Genomic DNA, 19,725 nt, shown 5'->3' on the forward strand with positions numbered 1-19,725 from the left:
TGGTAGGCAGGGATTGGGGTAGGATATCGAGATTCGCGTGAGCCACGTGACCAACTTATGATCTTTGTGTACACAATCGGGATTATATTTAAAAGTTGATGTATTTGGAGACAAATTAGTTTTGGTTTTGTGCCATCTTCGGAGTCATTTTTAATCAAAGATGGTACATATATAGTTCTGGACAAAAATTCGAAATTGATGGACAACGTCATTCAGCGTCAACAAAAAGCGTGCATTGCATTATATACGCGTAAAAGAGCCATTCGAAACAAATTGGGACTCACCGCGATTATCCAAACCGTACTGATGTATGGGATAGTCGTATGGTGGCCAGTTTTGAGCAAGTCCACAGATCCAATATGATCAGCATAAGTACTACTCTAAGCACAGCGCCTAGCGAAGCTCTTCTTATCTAGATGGTTATCGAGCAGCGGCAACGTCAGCCCTGCGCTTAAGAGAGTTGTTTGATTGGAATAGTAAAACCATAGCACAGACTAGCATACTAAACAAATATTTTCTTTCTCCTAGCACAGAAAGCTGTGTGACCACAAAATTTGCAAAAAGCAAGTAGGGACTATTGGGCGGAATTAGATAGGCTGTTGACGCCAGCATTTCCATATACACCGACGGTTCTAAGCTAAGGGCAGAGTTAGAGATGGAGTATATTCAAGTAACTTAGACCTCCAACTTCCCTTTAGACTACCCGATCACTGTAGTCTTCCAGGCAGAAGTGGCAGCCATCATGAAAGCCGCAGTTAGGATAGGGACACAATATCAGCAACGAAATCTTTATTCTCAGTGACAGGCAGACAGCTATCAAATCGTTTGGCTCTTAATCTTTCAATTCTGAACTAACACTGAACTGTCGCCGATCTCTTGAAAAGATGGCCCAACAAAACCGTGTACACATCACATGGACGAACTCGTCAGGCTTGTTACAATCCTAAAAGATCTCGGCACTTTTACACTATAAACAGGGATAAAATTACCTGTAGAAGTACTCATTGGACACTGCCTTATAGGTGGGCATGCAGAAAGGTTAGGTGCGCCTTGGGTTCGTTGCTGCAGTAGTTGTAAAGAGAATGAAGGGAAGCAAATGGTGGTCCACCTCATCACTAGATCGTGGAGTATAACATTAAAAGGACTGGGTAGCCTTCACAAGCTCATCAAAATGGTGCGAAGAGGAAAGGTAATGGTATCTTTTCATGATATCACAACGGGTCTAATGTCACTGGCCCTCAGGCAAGTACTTTAGCCTAACCTAACCTGGTATTTTTTATCGCAACCACTTTTCCGATAAAAGGTGCAGCTTTAGAAAATCTTACTATATTGATTGCAAGCTCGGCAACGTCGTCCTAACACAGTAAACAGTTGAAGAACGCTCTATCTAAGAATCTAGAATGTTTTTCCAAAATCAAGTCATTCCAAGTTTAGATCAAGTGACGTTATCTCGCTTGTCAAGCGAATTTTTAGATGTTTCTTTTTCAAGCGAGCAGCTGAAAATTTACGGGGCGTGGTACTCCTGTCGATATGTAGTGCTTGAGATTCCTTCAATTTTACTTAACGAGAGATATCGGAGCCCTTGAGATCCACAAAACAAATTAAAAAAAAAAACATGCGAATGAGCGGATTGGAAGCTTAAATGTCGAATTTTGAAACTAGGATTAGATTTTTTTTCAATCAAGCTCGCGTGCATTATGGCCTTACGTTAGTGAGTTCAGAGTTTTGTGTATTTGATGTTGGAAACCTTGCTATAGCAAATGAAAGCTACGGATCGTACAACCTTTCATTTTCGTTTTTTCTTTGCATATTTTGTTTTGTTTTGACAGTTTTTGCCATTCAAAATTGAAAAAAAATAAAACTACGGTTTTTGATGTTGCATATTTGCAATGAAGTAGCAAATGTATAGCCGTATATTTTGTTAGTGTATTGTAAAAAATATGCTGCACAAATTTGCAATGCAATACTAGCACATTTGCACATAAAATACTGAACTGCGTTATTTTAAATATCGTTAGCTTAATGTGAAAATGTTTGAAAAATTTTATTTTAATGCAGTTTTAAAACTGAATTCAAAATACATCGATCACAAAAAAAAAAAAAAAATATTTTTATTTTTCATTTTTACGTGCTGTGGGCCATGATGTGTAAATGTGCTAAGTCGTCAGCTGTTAAAAAGAATGTGCTAAGTCAACCTGTCAATAATATCAATCTGAATTACTAGTAATTTCTTTGTGCGCGCATTTTATTTATTTATTTAATTCATTCAGTCTAAAATTACATGCTTTGTTGTTGTTGTTGTTGTTTTATTAATGATGAAGAGACTCCCCGAAGGCTTTGGGAAGTGTTACCGATGTTGATGTCCTTTGCCGGTTATAGATCCGGTACGTTCCGGTAACAAAGCACTCTTAAGGTACTAGCCCGACCATCCCTGGAACGATTTATATGACCACATAAAACCTTCTAGGCCATCCCGCCCTCCCCACCCCCTAGTTCCATGAGGAACTTGGGGTCACCAGAGCCTCGGCTGTCAATGAAACAGGATTCGCGACGGGTAGGTGAGGTTGACAATTGGGTTGGAGAAGCTATATATTGCGCTGGCAACCCATTCAGAGGGTTGCGCAACACAATCCCTTGAAATTGGATTTACCCATTTGAGACATGGCTTTGGTGTTTGATAAATGCTTTGCGCTGACCATAATCTACTTCAATTCTTACATCTCGATAACTACATGCTTTCTTACAGACTAGTTAAAAATAGAAAACAATTCAAGTTTAAACATATATAAGCTGTTATTAAAATTAATAACACTACTGAATCGGTTGGCTAGATGTATAGTCCTAGTTATAGGTTCATTCATAGCATAATTCGTTTTATGAGTTATATCGATAAATAATCTATTATGCCGAAGATCACGCAGTGGAATATATGGAATGAACAAATTAGATAAATCAGAGCAGTTCGTGATAAAGTTTATTACATTATAGGCAAGCATGAGTGAGATAAAAGTTCTTGTCATGCAAAGCCTGAAGACCAAACAATTTGTGCCTGCTGGTATATGATGGGGAGGCCGTCTGGCCAGTGAAGCATACGTAAAGCAATTTTTGTATACATTTTTTTAACTTTATCAATTTTATAGGAGTCAGATTCATAGAAAGGATTCCATATTATTGAGCAATATTCAAGACCACTTCTGACCAAGGATATATGAAGAGCCTTCAAGGTCATAGGGTCCTTAAAGTCACTGGTATTACGTCTACTGAACCCAACCATCGCAACAAATTTTGAAACAACGAAGTCAATGTGACTAGAAAAAGAGAGTTTGTAGTCAAAAATTACACACAAGTATTTACTCTCTTGACAACGACTAAGAGATTTAGCATTTAGTTTGTATATAAAGTATGTGGCAGTTATCTTTACGGAATAAGACACAACACAGCATTTGTTTGAATTTAAAAATAAATTATTATCTGCGCACCATTCGGCAAAAGAGTCCAGATCAGAACCGTTAGAAATAGTTTGACAAATAAATAAAAATTTTGAAATATATAGTTTTAGTGTTATATTTCAATCATTAAATGGGAGGAGTGATGGGGAAACATATTGAGTAAAAAGTGCTAAGTCAGGAGAGAAAATTTGTTTTGAGTGCGGAAATTGTGCTAAGTCATAAATTAGCTGCTGGGTTAGCATACATGATTTTTATTTTTTTCAAAGCTTCTATACTCAAAAGTATTGCAACTATCCTCATTCATAGTTTTGAAAAAAAAGGTTATTTCAAAAATTATTCATTTTTTTTCGTCTCCTGTAAAATTCGTAAAAAGTGACTTAGCACATTTTCACATTAAGCTAACGGTATGTTTTTCTCTTAACATTTTTTTTTTTTTTGCTATTTTTTGCAATAGATACTTTTTATTGATATGAAATTGCGCTCTTTCAACGAGTGCAACGCCAACAGCTAAGCTTCGTCGGCACGTTCGTACTCTCGTTAAATTATCGCGCAATTTTTTTTTATGTCGGCCGCAATCGTTTGCTCATTTTTTAATGCAAACTTTACCTTAGCGCGTAACTATAAAGATCTCGCTAAGTTGTGTTTAAAAACTTAATAGTGTTTCAATCTTCGTTAAGTGTGGTACATAAAGGAAGCGCGCGCGTACAAGTAGAAAGTGTTGGAGCGATATTTGTTTTGATTTTAATTGAAAAAGAATTTGAAAATATTTTGATAAAGACTTTTGTGATTTTGTGTATTTAAATTTTATTAAAAATGCGTTTATTGTTGGATAAGGTAAATTTCAAATTCTGCTTGTGTTTAAGTTTCCTTAAATAAATCATTGATTACTTGGTAATGAAAATTATTTCTTATCGAAGCCGGAACTGAAGCAGAAAAAATTAATTTGACGTTGTACTAACCCAGATACGTAAACGTGTCGTTGTTATTATTGCTTGTGCAGCCTGTGCGGCTGATGAACCTTTTTTTTATAAAGTGGCGCATCAGTAAGACCGGATTTACATAGAACGTTTTGCCCAGAAGAACTACGACTTGGACAGATAGACGCGCAATATGTTACAAAAATATATATAAACTTTTTGCTTCGCTTTACACTCCACAGGCGCTGTGTAGCAATACCGTAGATAAAACATTTAACTCATCTGTTTTGAAGTCTGTCTTAGAAGTTATGTGGTTTTCCCATTGAACTAAACGGATTAGCTAGCAAATTTTTGTTCTGGGTGTCAACAATCTAAACGGGCTCTTCTGAGAAGCCTAAAACACAAGGGGCTTTGCATTTATTTCTTAAAAATTACTTATGATGGTCAAGGACTTCTTTAAAAAAAAGTTTTCTCTATTAGAAACAAAATTTCTAAGCGAGTTCGCTACTTCGCAGTGTTTTGGCATACGCTCCGAGCGTATTTCAGCCATGAAAAGCTTCTCAGCGAAAGTTTATCCGCTTGCCGATGCCGATCGGAGACGACATGAAACATGTCAGTCCCGTCGCGCCAATTTGTAGGAAAAATTGAAAAGCTAGCACGATGCAAAGCGGAAAAGAAGCTCGGCGTTTATCTCCTCGGGAGCTATTGTGTCTATTTTAATTTTTTTATTTTTTTTAGTAACTTTTCCAATACCAATTTTTCTTTTCTTATTTCACTAAAACTTGCATGAGCTCATACTTCACAGCCGGCTTATGAAATATTCTACAGATATAGCTTAGGTTTGCTATCTCAAAGCGGAGGTTTCGCAGAAAAATCAGGTGGTTGCAAACAAGGCAATACCTCAATGGCCGAGAAGAACTCTCTCTCTCAAGCATGCCGCCTTCAGAAAGTCAACTCTCAACCTCGGACAACTTTTTCCCCCCGAAAACTTTCAGTTCTCAGCAAAACTCGAACTTAATTTATAAAGCTTGAAAAAATATAATAAAAGGCAGTAAAAAGTGTAAAAGACTTACCGGATTCTTTTTCTATTGTAGCAAGTTGACCTCATCGATCCTTCAGAGCTTTTACGTCCCGAAGCTTCATTCGCTGATAAATCTATAGCGCAATTTCGTGATTACAGAATCGATACAGAGGATCCATTGAAGGAGCGTGTGCGTAGAACATATCGTGAAATGCATCTCAATCAAACAGTGGACTTCGTGAAAGGTAAGAGAAAAATAAAGAAATTATAAAATTAAAAGAGAAATGAAAATACAAGAAATTAAAAAAAGTTAATAAAATTAAATAAAATAAAATAGAGTAGATAAAATGAAATAAAAAGAGAAAATAAAATAAAATATAATATAATAAAATAAAATAAATTAAAATAAAATAAAAAACACATATGTAAAAAGACCCAAAGCCTTAAATATTGCATAATTTCATAATAATAATCAAAATTAAAAAAGAATAATAATAATCATGAAAAATATATATATAAAAAATTAAGAAAACAAAATTCAGTCAAAAAAATTTACCAAAAAAAAGTGTAGTTAAAAAATATTAAAAGGAGAAAATTAGAAAAGCTCAGATCTATCAGTCACCAGTCATTGAACTACATTTTAATCTCTCTTCACTCATTGCTTTGTAGGACGCCGTCAACGCTGGCTAAAATTCAACACTTTCAAAGCCACCGTACGCGAAGCACTCGAGAAGCTGAACGACTTAGTCGATGAATCAGATCCCGATATCGATCTACCCAATATTGTGCACGCCTTTCAAGCTGCCGAGTGCGCACGTGAAGAATTTCCCGAACACGATTGGCTACATTTAACCGCACTCATACATGATCTTGGTAAAGTGATGGCATTCTATGATGAGCCACAATGGGCTGTTGTGGGTGATACTTTTGTTGTGGGCTGTAAATGGGGTAATAGCATTGTTTATCGTGAAGATAGTTTCAAGGGCAATCCCGACGGTGAAAATCCCAAATATAATTCTAAATATGGCATGTATAAGCCGAATTGTGGTGTTGATAATTTACTTTTGTCTTGGGGACACGACGAGTACATGTTTCATGTGTTGAAGCATAACAAAACTAAGCTACCTCATGTGGCTTGCAATATCATACGTTTCCATTCATTCTATCCATGGCATAATGGTGGCGATTATGCACATTTCGAGGCACCCGGTGATGACGAGATCAAGAAATGGGTGTTAATTTTCAAGTGAGTTAATATAACTAAATTATATTTATTTTTTTTAATTTATGAAAATCTTCAGTTTGTGTAAAAAAAAATCATAATCTGTTTTTTCTCTCTCCCTCTCTTTAGCCGCTACGATCTCTATACCAAGAGCGAAAAGATGCCCGATATTGAGGCTTTATGGCCGTACTATCAGTCATTGATTGACAAATATTTACCTGGTGTGTTGGAGTTCTGAGCTTGTGGCTGTGAAAATTGCTTGAGAGCAAAGTTTTGAAGTGGCATCATCGGTTCGATTCCTATACCTACTTACTAGTGTACCTCATATGGTTATGCATATAGAAGCATGCGATATTTTATACGATTTTTATACATACATACATATATAATAGACTGGGTCTATTTATTAACCGATATCGCGCCATCGACTTTTCGATAGGATTTGGGCTCAGGAAAAAAGTTCCACTACGCATACCCAAAACAATAATTTTCGAGCCTGCGAAAAAAAATGGCGAAAGAGTCAATTTTTCGAGCCTCTCCTCCCCAAAACCCAAAAAAAAATTTTTTTTTTTTTCAAAAAAATGTTATCGCCAACGTTTTTACACCAGTTTTTTTGAAAAAAAAAAATATTTTTGGGGTTTTGGGGAGTGTTTTGGTCGAAAAATTTACCCTTTCGCCATTTTTTTTCGCAGGCTCGAAAATTATTTTTTGGGTATGCGTAGTGGAACTTTTTTTCCTGAACCCAAATCCTATCGAAAAATTGATGGCGCGATATCGGCTAACTTTCGTCCATACAAATCGACCCAGGTTAATATATAAGCATATAAATATGATATTATTAATACTTAAGCTTAAACTAAGGACTTGTTGAATAACTGTAATTGACGTGTGAAATTATTTTTGTACGCTGTGATTGTTTTATAAATAACTTGAGCTTAGAAAAAATTTTATCTAAAAATCTTAATTGCATTTTTGTATTTCCTTGTCAGACTCAGTAAGATCCAGGGCATGTTTAAATACTTAAGAACTCCGTTGTTATGAACGCGGGGAGCTCCTTTCAGTTGTAACTTTTTGGCCTAAGCCAAACTCAGTATCACGAAATATCAGCTCGTGCAGTTTTGCCAGTGGAAGGATAGGGATCGTTAATTGACGTTTCCTACCTCCAACCTGTGCCTATACATATCTACTTGTTACATAAAAAACTGAAATCACAGTTGCAGAAAAAGTCGCCTACCTACGCGTTCAGAATATGTAATAATGAACTCCGCGTAATCTGGCCGACTAACATTATTTTCATTTGTTTTGCGGAAATAGCTGCTAAATTCCTAGTTATGGAACTAACTAACCTAACTCTAAATTATCTGTTTGAAAACTGATACATTACGTCTCTTGAGTTTAGCGTGGACAAGTAACTACATTCTTTTTTTCTAATCTCTTATCGGACGGAATTATTTTTCCTAGTCGCCTGCGTAGTAAAATGCCTTTGCTTTTCGAACACCTTTGAATATTCTTAGCATTTGTTGTTGCTGTTGCATACTTGCTAGTTCGTCGTGTTCACAACGTGTCATAGTCTGGCATTACATTCAGTATCGCAGAGATTCTGTAGAGTTCATTTGTTGGAAACAAATTGAAACAGTTGAGGGGATAATGTTCTGTGATTAAGTTCATGGAAAGGCATTTAACGCTGGATACATACAAAAAAATGAAAAATTTTCGATTACGTTTGTCATTTTTTATCAAATTTTTTACCTGTGAATTCTAATTTTTTTTATTTCTATGAATATTTTTTTATTTGTATTTTTTTTTTTCAATTTACCCCTCAATTTTATTTCTGAAATTTATTTTTATTTTTCCAATTAATTTTTTTTTTCATTTTATCCTTTGTTTTAATGTATATTTTTAAAATTATTTTTTGTCATTTCATATTATTTACCAATTAATTTCCCCAGTTTATTTTTAGTGAGTAGTTAAATTATTCAAATATTTTTCCAATTTTTTTGCCATTTCATTTTTTTCTATTTCTTGTTAATTTTTTTTTTTTTCATTTAATATTTTTTCTAGTTTTTTCTTTAGTGTTTTGGAATTTATGTTCCATTTTTTTTCCCCCCAAATTTTGTCCCGATTTTATCAAAGAAGTTTGTATTATATTTTGTTCAATGCTTTTAAAATGTCTTTTCCACATTTTATAATATTATACTTTATTTTTTGATGTTATTTTAGAAATTTCAATTCAGATTTAAAAATGTAAGTTCTTAATAATAATAATTGGACGTTGTGGCAGCGCACTGCCCTCAAGTGGCCCAATGACACCAGGCTAATCCTGTTCATTATTATTTTTTTTTTTGTTATTTTATTATTTATAATTTTTTTTTTTTTTTTTGTATAGCTTATAATTTTTTTAATTTTCTTTTAATATTTTTAATATTTTTTTCTCTTTTTAAATTCTTATACATTTTTTTATTATTTAGAGAACTGTTCAAAACATTTTGCTTTTAGTTTTAAAGTTTTACTAAACATTTGTAAGATCAATTTTATGTTTTCTTACTTACTTTATTCACAATTTTCTTATATCACTAGAATTTGAAGTTAACTTATCAAATGCATACTCAAACAACAAGAAAATAGCGAATCATTTCATAAGTAGTTTTGTTTTCTTATGTAATAGTTCGCATGAAATTATGTATGTCTAAGACCGATAAGCCATGAGTCGGTGTTACAAATATAAATTTATCATTTGCATTCTTAACATTAAATTGCGATTCTAGTTCAATGCAGTATGGCAAAACGTTTCTATTTAATTTCAAGACGAGCGCCCCATATCAATCACGTTTTTAATTACATAAACAGCGTGGATAAGCATACAACACATATAAAACAAAAATAAAATAAAAAAATTGTTATTACAAATCAACGCTGATAAAATTTAATTTCCTCCTGCCTTGGAAGTGACTAAGATACATTTTTTCTTATTTCAATAAACTCGCTTTATTTCATATACAAACTGCTGCATTAAGAACTACATTAACAAACGAAATACGACACGTGCCACGTTTATCTTAAACAGCTAATATATACAAAAAGGGAAAAGTACTTAAAATGCTTTTGTGTGATTGGCCCACTAAGCCGCATGTGCGCCCACACATCGTACGCATCTGTTATCAAACGTGCAGCTGCGGAAACACGCACCCGTCGGTCAATCCGACAAAATCTCGTGCGTGAGGCACATCCATTATCGCCACTCAAGGTTTGCTTCCAAATCGTATGAGTTGTTGGCTGTGTGGCTTTGCTATTGACTCTACATTAGCGTTCACGTTTCTTTTTCTTTTCTTTGCGTGCGGCGGATTTAGCATAATAGTCAGTGGGTGAATGTGAGCGATCGCGCTCACGCTCAAGCTCACGGTCACGCTGTTTGCGACGTTCACGATGTTCGCGCTCTCTTTGACGTTCACGTTCTTGTTCTCTTTTCGCTGCCGCTGCCAACAACTGAATCTCAGCCTTATGTTGCGCGCGCTGCAACCTTTTTTGTTGTTGATATGCATCTTCCGCGGATGTGTTATGTTGTCTGCTATGCTTTTTACTGCGTTCAAGCTGTTCACGCTCATATGCTATTTGCATTGCGCGTTCTTTGTGTTTGCGCGCTCGCTCGCGTTTGCGCTCACGTTCTTTGTGAGCTTTGCGCTCCGCCTTAAATATTTTGTACTCCTCCTCGTGAGTGCGCTTTGTTGGTTTCTGTTTTGGTTCACTACGAATTGCTATTACTTCTAATTTTCTCAATTTAGATGTTTTTGGTCTTTTAGACTTTTTTGCAGATTTTGTACTGGATTTATGTTTACGATGCGATCGCGAACGAGAACGTAAACGTTCGTCAGCTTCATAATCTGTACTATCATCGCTTGTTGATGAGGAAGAAGTGGTTGTCGATGCTGAGCTTGATGATGAAGATGATGACGATGATTCTGATGAGGAGCAGCTATCATCTTCGTCTTCGGAAGATTCACTATTTGAACGGCTACGCCGCCGCTGCTTTCGTTTGTGTGCATGTTTTATACTTGATTTTGGTTTGGCATCCTCGGAGCTATCACGAGTGCGCGAACGTAGCTGACGTTTACGATCTTTGCGCTGTTTGGGAATGGAGGCTCGTGAAATGGGGTTTATGTCGCTGATTAACTGTACGTCGTCATCATCGGAGACGTTCACTGTTGGCGTAGGTTTGGATTTTGTCTCACCCTTATCCGGCATATTCGTTGGATTACTGAGCTTAACGATAGGTGTCTCCCCTGCGATATGTGTTGTTGGGATCTCAATCAATCTCTGCTTCTCCTGTTCATCTGCATTGCCGTCATCCTCAGGACCATACGATGTTATTGGTATAGAATGAACAGATGCCTCGGTATCGGAAGCATTTGCAATCGATTTATCTGGGTCGTTTGGTGAATTTTTTCCTGAGTTGTTGGCAGACGGGGAACCTGGGAGTAAACACAAAAAATTAAATGTATGGGCTATTTAACAGTTTTTAGGAAAATTTTCTTGAAAACTATTTTGGGCTTAAGGGAACTTTCTATAGTTTGTGAAGTTTTTTATAAAATTTTTTTAACTTTGAAAACATCAATATCCCTATGGCCGAACAGTCCGTTAGAGGTGTTTAGTTGCTGTACCGCCCGGACCAATGATCCGAGGCCAGGTCGTGCACGGGCGCCATTTTGATGTATGTACATTTCTCATGGGACCAATTGCTGCTAGTCGGTACTCTGTTTGAACCATTCGGTGCGGACAATGAACCTATTGATGTACATATGTTACAGAGCATTTAACTACTTCCTTAAGTTCCGGCAGTATAAAACTTCCCATAGTTAGAAACATTATGTGAACTAGAGCTGGTAACTCACAATGTTAGTGCGCGACTGTTTTTTTGCTGCCCAAGCGGCCAGTGGCCCGTGATTGTGGCAGATATCACATTGATTTCTTTTCTTGTATGTCCTCTGTTCTCTTACTTTCGTAATTCGGCCAGGTTTGCTTGGTTATCTTGCAGGTGTCCGAGGAGTACAAGTTGGAGACTGATAACTCTTTGAATATGCTATTTATGTATATTTTGATTGATGTCAGTGGACGATGTATCTCGACCGCCTACACGGCCTCTATCAGTGCCCCTGCCCTTGAAAGTTCGTCTGCCTTCTTGAGCTCTGAAGCGACCTCTTGCAGCTGCTGACGGCCTTGGACGAGTGAATGCACACTTCGCGCCCCCTACCGAGTCCTCCGACAAGAACGTATCCGCCCTTTCTATACTCAGAACTTCCGCTTGGAAGATACTAGATAAATTGGGTAGGCGGACTGGCAGCGTCCTCTTAAGATGTTCACAGAAGACAACCGCTCCCATACCGCACTCCATTTTGAAACCGTCCGTGTAAACTTAAATTGCGTCCTTGCTTTGCACCCTGTCGCCCTACAGTTTCTTCTTGAGGAGAAATTGGAGGAGTCCCACCTATTGGAAACAACAACGCTACCGATCTGATCATTATCTCTCTTTTTTGATTCTATTTTCACGTAGAAAATTGTCAAATTCTTTATTGAAATATTCTTTTCCATTGTCACTACGCAGTGTTTTAATTCTTTGTCCCGTTTCCAATTCTACTTTTCGCTTGAAATCTTTAAATGTATCCAGAACTTCCGACTTACGTTTCACAAAATATATCGATATATATCTAGAAAAATCATCAATGTATGTATCGAAGTATAATGACTGACCGTGAGATGCAATACGCATTGGTCCACATAGATAAGAATGATGAACGGGCACTTTTTATAAGATGATGACGCACGGGGACACGAGCAACGTAAATAGTCGAAATTATCGAGGGAATATGTAATGTAAAATTAAGATCAGAGGAAAATAGATATACACGATTGCGAAAGCTTCTGGTTCCTATCAAGAATTTCAAATTTCGATTTGTGATTGCAAACCACGTCTTTAGTACATTTACCTTTGATTTGAGTAAGGAAAGCCATCGCTTTGCGTTTACGCTCTAACTGCAATTGTTTCTCTTTCGCTACGGGAGCAGCACCCAACTTTTCTCGTGCAATTTTCGCCAACTTGTCTTTCACTTTTTCCTCAGCTGTACAAAAGAAGAAAATAAAGGTAACAGCATACCACAAGTCACATTCCAACTCGAAATATAATTATTTTCAAAGACTTTTATATGTAACATAAATCGAAAAACAAAATATTTTTGAAACTTAAAAACGAAATTTAGTATCCGTAATTAATATATTAAGACAAACAAAGTGAAGATTTAGGGCCTCGTTCTCTATAACAAAACGAATGTTCGTTTCGCCTCAGAGACGAATCGCTAGTGTATTTGCACTATGATAAACAATCTTATATATCCTTTGACACTTGTTTTCGCATTCCTTTTTGACATAAAGTAAGAAACGTAAAGGCCGAACGAAAATGATTGAGAATAACATTGCTAGCCGAAATCATTTTGATGCGAATCGTTCGTCTTAGCTATAGTTCGAATGAAGCCCTTTCGGATGACTTAAAAAATATATTGGATACAATTTTTTTCTTTTTTTTTATTGAAATTTCTGATTTTTTTGAAAATCGAAATTCAAACCATTATTTTGGGTGTCTGAATAAAACATTTTATAGTGGATAATATAGAAATAAATATTTTGTGTTAACGCTTACCCTTTCGCAATTCTTTTTGACGATTTTGCTGTTGCTGCTCAAACAAAGCATTGCGCTCCAGTTCAGCTTTTGTATTTTTTAAATGTAATTTGGTTAAACTACCAGCAGAACTGCTGTTATAATTATCAAAACGACTAGTGGTTTGCTGATTGGATGATGCGCCCATGCCAAGTAGCGCAGGTGCAGGCAACAACGCGTTCGACGAATTACGACTGTTAATTGTGGCGGCAAGTTGTGCATTTCTTGCCATCAATTGACTTTCCACCATTTGTATAGCTTTCTGCACATGCTCAGGTACCATACGCGTTTGTGTAGAATTTGAGGGAGCAGCTTTCGCAGTGCTCTCATCATCATCATCGCTGGGCTCACGTGGTAAACCAGGTTGTAGCATTGTTGCAGCAGAATCTTCTTTTGATTTGATGGAAAAGCAAACGGGTGCTTAAAGAAGATTTAACAATTTTATTAAAAAATATACTTTTATATAAATATACAATCATACTTACAAATTGATTTTTCGGCCGCCAGCAATTTTTTCTTACTCATAAGGGCTGCCGCCACTGCAGCCGCTTTACGTTGCTTCTGCTCTTTTGAGGCTGCATCCGGATCACCGGTTACCTTATACAAGTAATAGGGATAGTGCTCATTATCATAGAGCAAAAATGTGAAACGATCAACACTTTTTGAGCGCAGCGTCTCCTCAAATTGACGACCATTCTTAATTACATAGCTTGCAGTCTTATCAATTATATTTTTAAGCGTTTCTGTTGGCACAGGGAAACTGAGTATTGGTTCAAATTTTGGCGGTGGTGGCGTCTTCATGCGTACCGGCTCTTCATTATTATCCTCCACTTCCGATTCTGTGTCAGAAGCATAATCTTGCGCTAATGTTAAGGCGCTAGATTTACTCAACAACTCAACCTCTGTGCGCACATTACCATTCACTTGTGAATTCGAATTTGAGTTTGCGCCTTCTTCAGCGTCCGCTGAAACATATGTATTTTTGTTGTATTGTAATAGCACAGGCGTAAAATTGGCAGCAGCGGCAACAGCTGTTGTGGGTGTTGGTGAATCCGATGTTGGCATATTAGCCAATTCGCCATCAATGACAGCGGGTAATGGCACACCTTTTATTTTACTGATTAATTGTGTATAAGCGCAATTAGCTGATGGTTTATATTTAATGGTGGGCACGGTTATTATGGGTTTGACAGATGAGCTTGCGCCAACCGCTAAATCTATTGATGGTTCGTTATGCGACTGTGGAGATAACATTGCACTCTGCGCAGGATAAGTGTCATTTTTGATAGCATTTAAAATATATTTATAGTATGGATTGAGTACGCCATTTATAGCAAGAAATTCAAATTGTATATTATTCGATTGTTTGGCTTTCAATAGAATTTCCATTTGCATGCCTTGGGAGGCAATAAAACGTGCAGTCTTTTCGATAATAGCGTGTTGTTTCATTGTTTCAGGCTGCGGAAGAACATAAAATATTATTATAAAGAGAAAAATATAGAGCAGTGTCGTAGCATTAATGTGGACGAAATGATTCCAACTCAGTATGATAGACTTTAGGAGTAATTTTACAACAATGTCTGATTAAATTTAATTTTTAGACATCGCTAGGCAATTTAAATATATTTCAGAGAATTGTTTGCCGGGAAATTTTACTTTTCTTAAAAGTAATTATTATGCAAAGCTAGTGAAAGCATACGTTATCGAAGCAAATATGCCCCTTAAAATATGCAAAACTTGTGAAAGCAAACGTTATCAAAGAAGCAAATATGCGCCTTAAAGTATGCAACACCTTTTTATGAACTTTCTTTGCTTAGCTTTTTATTCGGAAACCAAACAGAGAGTTTTTTATCCATTCCATACCTAAGCGAATTCCTTTTTTATTGCTTTTGGACCGAACGTATTAGCAGATAATTGGTATGGCCTCAAGTCTTTCATTTTGTATTAGAATCATTTCGCAAATTCCTTATGTATGGTCGACTCTCACCAATTGTATACTTATAGGTACTTCAAAGCCTTTGGGCAAACTAAAAGCTTGCTCGGTATCTTCACCGCTTGGCGATTGGTTTAGATCATCACGACTTGGTCCATGTTGTAACACACCGGCGCTGCCATCACTGCCATATTGAAAATCCACTTGTGCATAATTACCACCTTCAACATCCTGTTTGAGGCGTTTCAAATCCTCTTCTATTTATTGGTATTGTTTTTTTTTTTTGTTGAGCGGTTGACGGTGATGGCATTAGAGTTTGTGGGGACGAGGTTTTTGGGTGCAGCATATGTTGTTTTTATGTTTCAACCAAATAAAACCAAAATGGCAGAGAAAGAGAAATCAAAATGAGTTTTCAAACAGCAATGAATGGGAAGCAACTACGCCTACGCATTAATACAGTGAAGAAAAACTATGCGTTGCTGCTTTTATAATTCTTTTTTTTTTGTAAATTATTTTTTGGGGAACATAACCTGTTTGATTTTGTTTTTGTTTTTTTACTTGAATTTCATGCTCAACATAAAAAAACCGCTTTACACAATTATAAATATTTTGCATACTTTGCTTTTGGCGTGAATTAAAAAAAATATATATAAAACCATTTTAATCAAATTGTAACAGATTTTCCATTTAATGAAATTTTTATATGAAGTTGGGAAATTGGTTCAGCAAAATGCCGGTGTTGTCCGATTAAAGGCAGGAATGTTGGTGCTAATGATGCGGCTGCTAAATTTATTTGTTTTGATTTTTTTCTTAGCGCTCCAACGTATTGGCATCTGCAATGGAATATTAGTTTGGTATAAAAAAATTTATATATTTACCTGTGTACACCTTCAAACCGTTTGCTGGCGCGCCGGCAACGCAAATCAAGCTCGACTTTTATGGCTGGAACGCTTCCCACGTTGTCATCAAAATATTATTAAACGCGTTTCAATATAATTTTAAAGTTTTAAAAGCTACTTACGTTTTATTGCACATTTGAATTTCTTAAACCATTCTTTACACAATTCTTAAATTTAGTGTGTTAAAGTCTAAGGGGTTATATGAGTTAAAATACTATTTTTGCTATAGCTTAAGGTGCATTTTTTAATGTTCTTTCGATTTTTTTTGTTTGATTTTCGCATTTGCCCGTTTTTCAGCCTTTACATATACATACACTTGTATGTACATATAGAATTACAGTCATAAATAATAAAAATACCAACAAATGGCACAACAACTTTCTCTCTCTCATATTAACTGAATAGGTTTAAGGGTCAGTGACCCATTGCAATTTAAAATACTGTCACTTTTGCTTACCTTGTTGCAATATATGATCCTCTTCGTTGTTGTACAAATATAAATAACGCTCTTCCTCGCACAATTGTTCGGCGCGTTGCTCCTCGGCGCTGAGATAATCTAGACGATTGCCATAACCGCCTGGTGGTGGTTCATGTGGCGCCAATTCAGGTAAAGCGCCACGTACGTCGTATCTGTACAGGCGGGGTGTATGATGCAAATATAGGTGTTCGAGTTTGCAGGTATTTTTTTGTTATTTATGTGCGCAAGGAAGTAGCGTTCGGTGAATGAAAAAAGAAAGATAATTTAAAATTAAAAACAAAGTATAAACAAAATTATTTGAATGAAAAAATCATAATTAGAATATGTTGGAAGAGATATAGTTAACGTATGAGCTTCAAACATCACAGCGAAATCATTTACACAGCAGCAGTTGTTGTCAACTGAGTATTGATAATGTAATACATTCGCCTAAATATTTGAAAGTACTCATACAAAAGCATAGACGTGGTTGAATCATAGTACAAACTTTTTATACATACCATTGCTTTGGCTAAAAAATGATACTTGCAATCAAGTGATTATTAGAAATTAAGTTTTAAAATAATGTAACACCATTATTTCATTTTGAGCGCGTTATGAAGCCTTTACAAGGGTTGACAACATAAACATAATTTAATAATTATTAATATTCGACAATTTTCGTATATAACACTGCCCAATACCTTCGGGAAGTGCCAACAACAACAGAGCTATTTGGGTCTAAAAATCCATCACGGATCGTAGAACACGATACGGGCCCAGTATTGTAGAAAAAACTTGAGCTTTGCATTGGAACTGCTTATCTTTCTTGGCTATGATAAACTTAGAAAACTTTGGTCCCCTTGTATTTTTTATATGTTTGTATTTGGATTTTTCAACATTTAAAATGAGAAAGGAGTTAATTTGTTGTATTTTTTTGTTTTATTTTTTTCTGTAATAAATTTTACCATCTTTGTCGAAGTGAATTTAAATATACATATTTTTAAATATTTTAAAAAATAGCAAGAAAATGTATAAAAAAATTTTTGTTTCTTACTTTTATCGGATTAAGTTTTTAGAATTAGTCTTTTTAACTAAAATTCAAGTTTTTAACTTTTTTACATTATATTTGTTTTACTTTTATTGTTTTTTATTTATTTATTTTTTGTCAATTTAGGTTTTAACGCTGTTTTATTCTTATGAACTTAAAAAAATTGCATTTCATTAATAAAAATAAAAACACTCAAAAAACAAAATTTATAAATAAGAACAAAATAAATAAAAAGAAACAAAAAGCCAGAAAAAGAAGCACAAAACAAAAAAATTATACGCAATTTTCACATTAGAAACGTAAAATTTTCTATTTTCATTTTTTTTTTTGCTTTAATTAGATAGATTTTATTATTGAGTTTTTTAATTTTTGTAAATTCGATATGTTGATTGATTTAATACACATAAAAAACTACCGACAAAAAAATACGAACCAAATGCCAATACCGCTGTTGTTTCATTAAAGCTAATCGGAAGTTATTATTGATAGTTTTAATATTCTTGGTATATAATCCTACAGTTTCTAGAATTCTATTTCTGAAATCGGTGTGTTTGATTTTTAAAGGATAGACAGAAGTATACTCTCCTTAAAAAAAATTTTAAACTCAAACTATATGGAATAGATATTCTGTAAAAGCAGTAAAGTTTGTATGAATTTGTTGGAAGTTGGGCTCCTTCTTTTGACAGCCCTTATCGTTTGCTTATACCGAAATGTATCTAAGCTACACGTCAGACTTCCGCTTTGAGAATATAAATTTTAGTAAATGCTTTTACAAACACATTTGCATATGTATAAAATTTGTATTTTAAATTTATAATGTAACCATTAGGTCTTAGTTTACAAATTATCTACGTTATTGAAATATGTATTTTTGAATTTTCGCTTTTGTTCTGTCACTGCTGTAACTAGCACTATAAAAAATTTTGCCAAATTGTTGTGCTAGGAAAATTTAATAAAATACAAATATAAATACACGTCACTCTTCCGCTTTGAGAATATTAATTTTAGTAAATGCTTTTACAATCACATTTGAGTCTAATATTTTTATTTCATTATTTTATTTCAAGAATAGTTTTCTAATACCGGCCGTCCTTCTGAGCACGACTCAACAACGCGTTAATTACTACTATTGGAACTTAGGACATGTATGTAGATAGTACTTGCGTGAATTATATAAACGCTTCCGATTGAAGCAAATTTGCATAATATTGACAAAATGCACAAAATATGCTAATTTATATATGTAAGTGCGAATAAGTAAGGCAACCTTCTTCATTTCCTCATTTGTGAATTTTTTTTGTGACCCTTTTTGGTTTGTGGATTCTTGGAGGTTGTAAAAACTTTAATATACCTACTGCACTAATGCATAATCGTAGATATTATTATAGTCGTATAAAATATTAAGTGATAACGTAATAAAATATATATGCAAATGTTATAAAGTAGCAACAATTATTAACCTGTCAATCTTGAGATTTGCGTCTCCCATCCATGGTATCATATGCTTGCCCTGATCAATATCGCGCGCTTTATCGTCGTCACGAAACAATTTGCACGCATAACCAAAGACAAGCAAATCGACTTGACGTGCTTCTCCTGCATTAAGGGCTGTTGTTGATGATGTGGTGGTTGTATAATTGCTGTATACGCCACTATGGGGAGTTATGGTGCTGCTGGTGCTGCTACTGCTAGCACTTTTGCGTAGTATGCCCCCAACGCTGCTGCCAGCATACTCACGTACCGGTGGGCGCGGTATATTGTAGTATGACATATTTTATTCATACACCAAATGATCTTTAATACACCAAAATTGTTGTAAAGTTGCTTTCAACGAAGAAACTGTTTTATATTATCAAAAATTTGCAAATATAATTTTTTTCACAAATTTAATCACTACTCTCAGAAACGGTATTCGTCAATTTTGCAAAGTTCAGCTGTTCACAGGGTTGTATTTAAAAAAAAATTAAATAAAAAATAGCGTTGCCGCCTTGTAGCAATATTAAAATCGAAGTAAATGTATATCGGAATCAAAGAGGATAGATATACAAGAGGGCGCACTGTAGAGTTGGGAAC

General features: G+C 35.2%; 2 protein-coding genes across 2 annotated transcripts; one reads left to right on the forward strand and one right to left on the reverse strand.

Annotated features, from left to right (window-relative positions):
- The first annotated feature begins 4,100 nt into the window (after positions 1-4,100).
- On the forward strand, positions 4,101-7,577 carry Miox (Myo-inositol oxygenase). Its single transcript, XM_067779943.1, has 4 exons — positions 4,101-4,283; positions 5,461-5,632; positions 6,057-6,633; positions 6,739-7,577. The coding sequence occupies exons 1-4, from the start codon at positions 4,263-4,265 to the stop codon at positions 6,845-6,847; spliced, it is 879 nt and encodes a 292-aa protein (XP_067636044.1). The 5' UTR covers positions 4,101-4,262; the 3' UTR covers positions 6,848-7,577.
- Positions 7,578-9,568: 1,991 nt separating this feature from the next.
- On the reverse strand, positions 9,569-19,597 carry su(w[a]) (suppressor of white-apricot). The gene is made up of 7 exons (XM_067779941.1): positions 19,113-19,597; positions 16,602-16,774; positions 15,300-15,502; positions 13,798-14,770; positions 13,295-13,732; positions 12,588-12,719; positions 9,569-11,075 (listed from the first exon to the last, which is right to left on the reverse strand). The coding sequence occupies exons 1-7, from the start codon at positions 19,421-19,423 to the stop codon at positions 9,910-9,912; spliced, it is 3,396 nt and encodes a 1,131-aa protein (XP_067636042.1). The 5' UTR covers positions 19,424-19,597; the 3' UTR covers positions 9,569-9,909.
- Positions 19,598-19,725: the final 128 nt, after the last annotated feature.

Source organism: Eurosta solidaginis, chromosome 4, assembly GCF_040869045.1.
Source record: "Eurosta solidaginis isolate ZX-2024a chromosome 4, ASM4086904v1, whole genome shotgun sequence".
NCBI classification, from domain to species: Eukaryota; Metazoa; Arthropoda; class Insecta; order Diptera; family Tephritidae; genus Eurosta; species Eurosta solidaginis.

Bases quoted from the DNA above. Each gene is read 5' to 3' on its own strand.
- Miox (XM_067779943.1), top strand. From the start codon at position 4,263: ATGCGTTTATTGTTGGATAAG. The intron at 4,284-5,460 runs GTAAATTTCAAA...TTTCTATTGTAG, and splicing joins TGCGTTTATTGTTGGATAAG to CAAGTTGACCTCATCGATCC. The intron at 6,634-6,738 runs GTGAGTTAATAT...CCCTCTCTTTAG, and splicing joins AAATGGGTGTTAATTTTCAA to CCGCTACGATCTCTATACCA.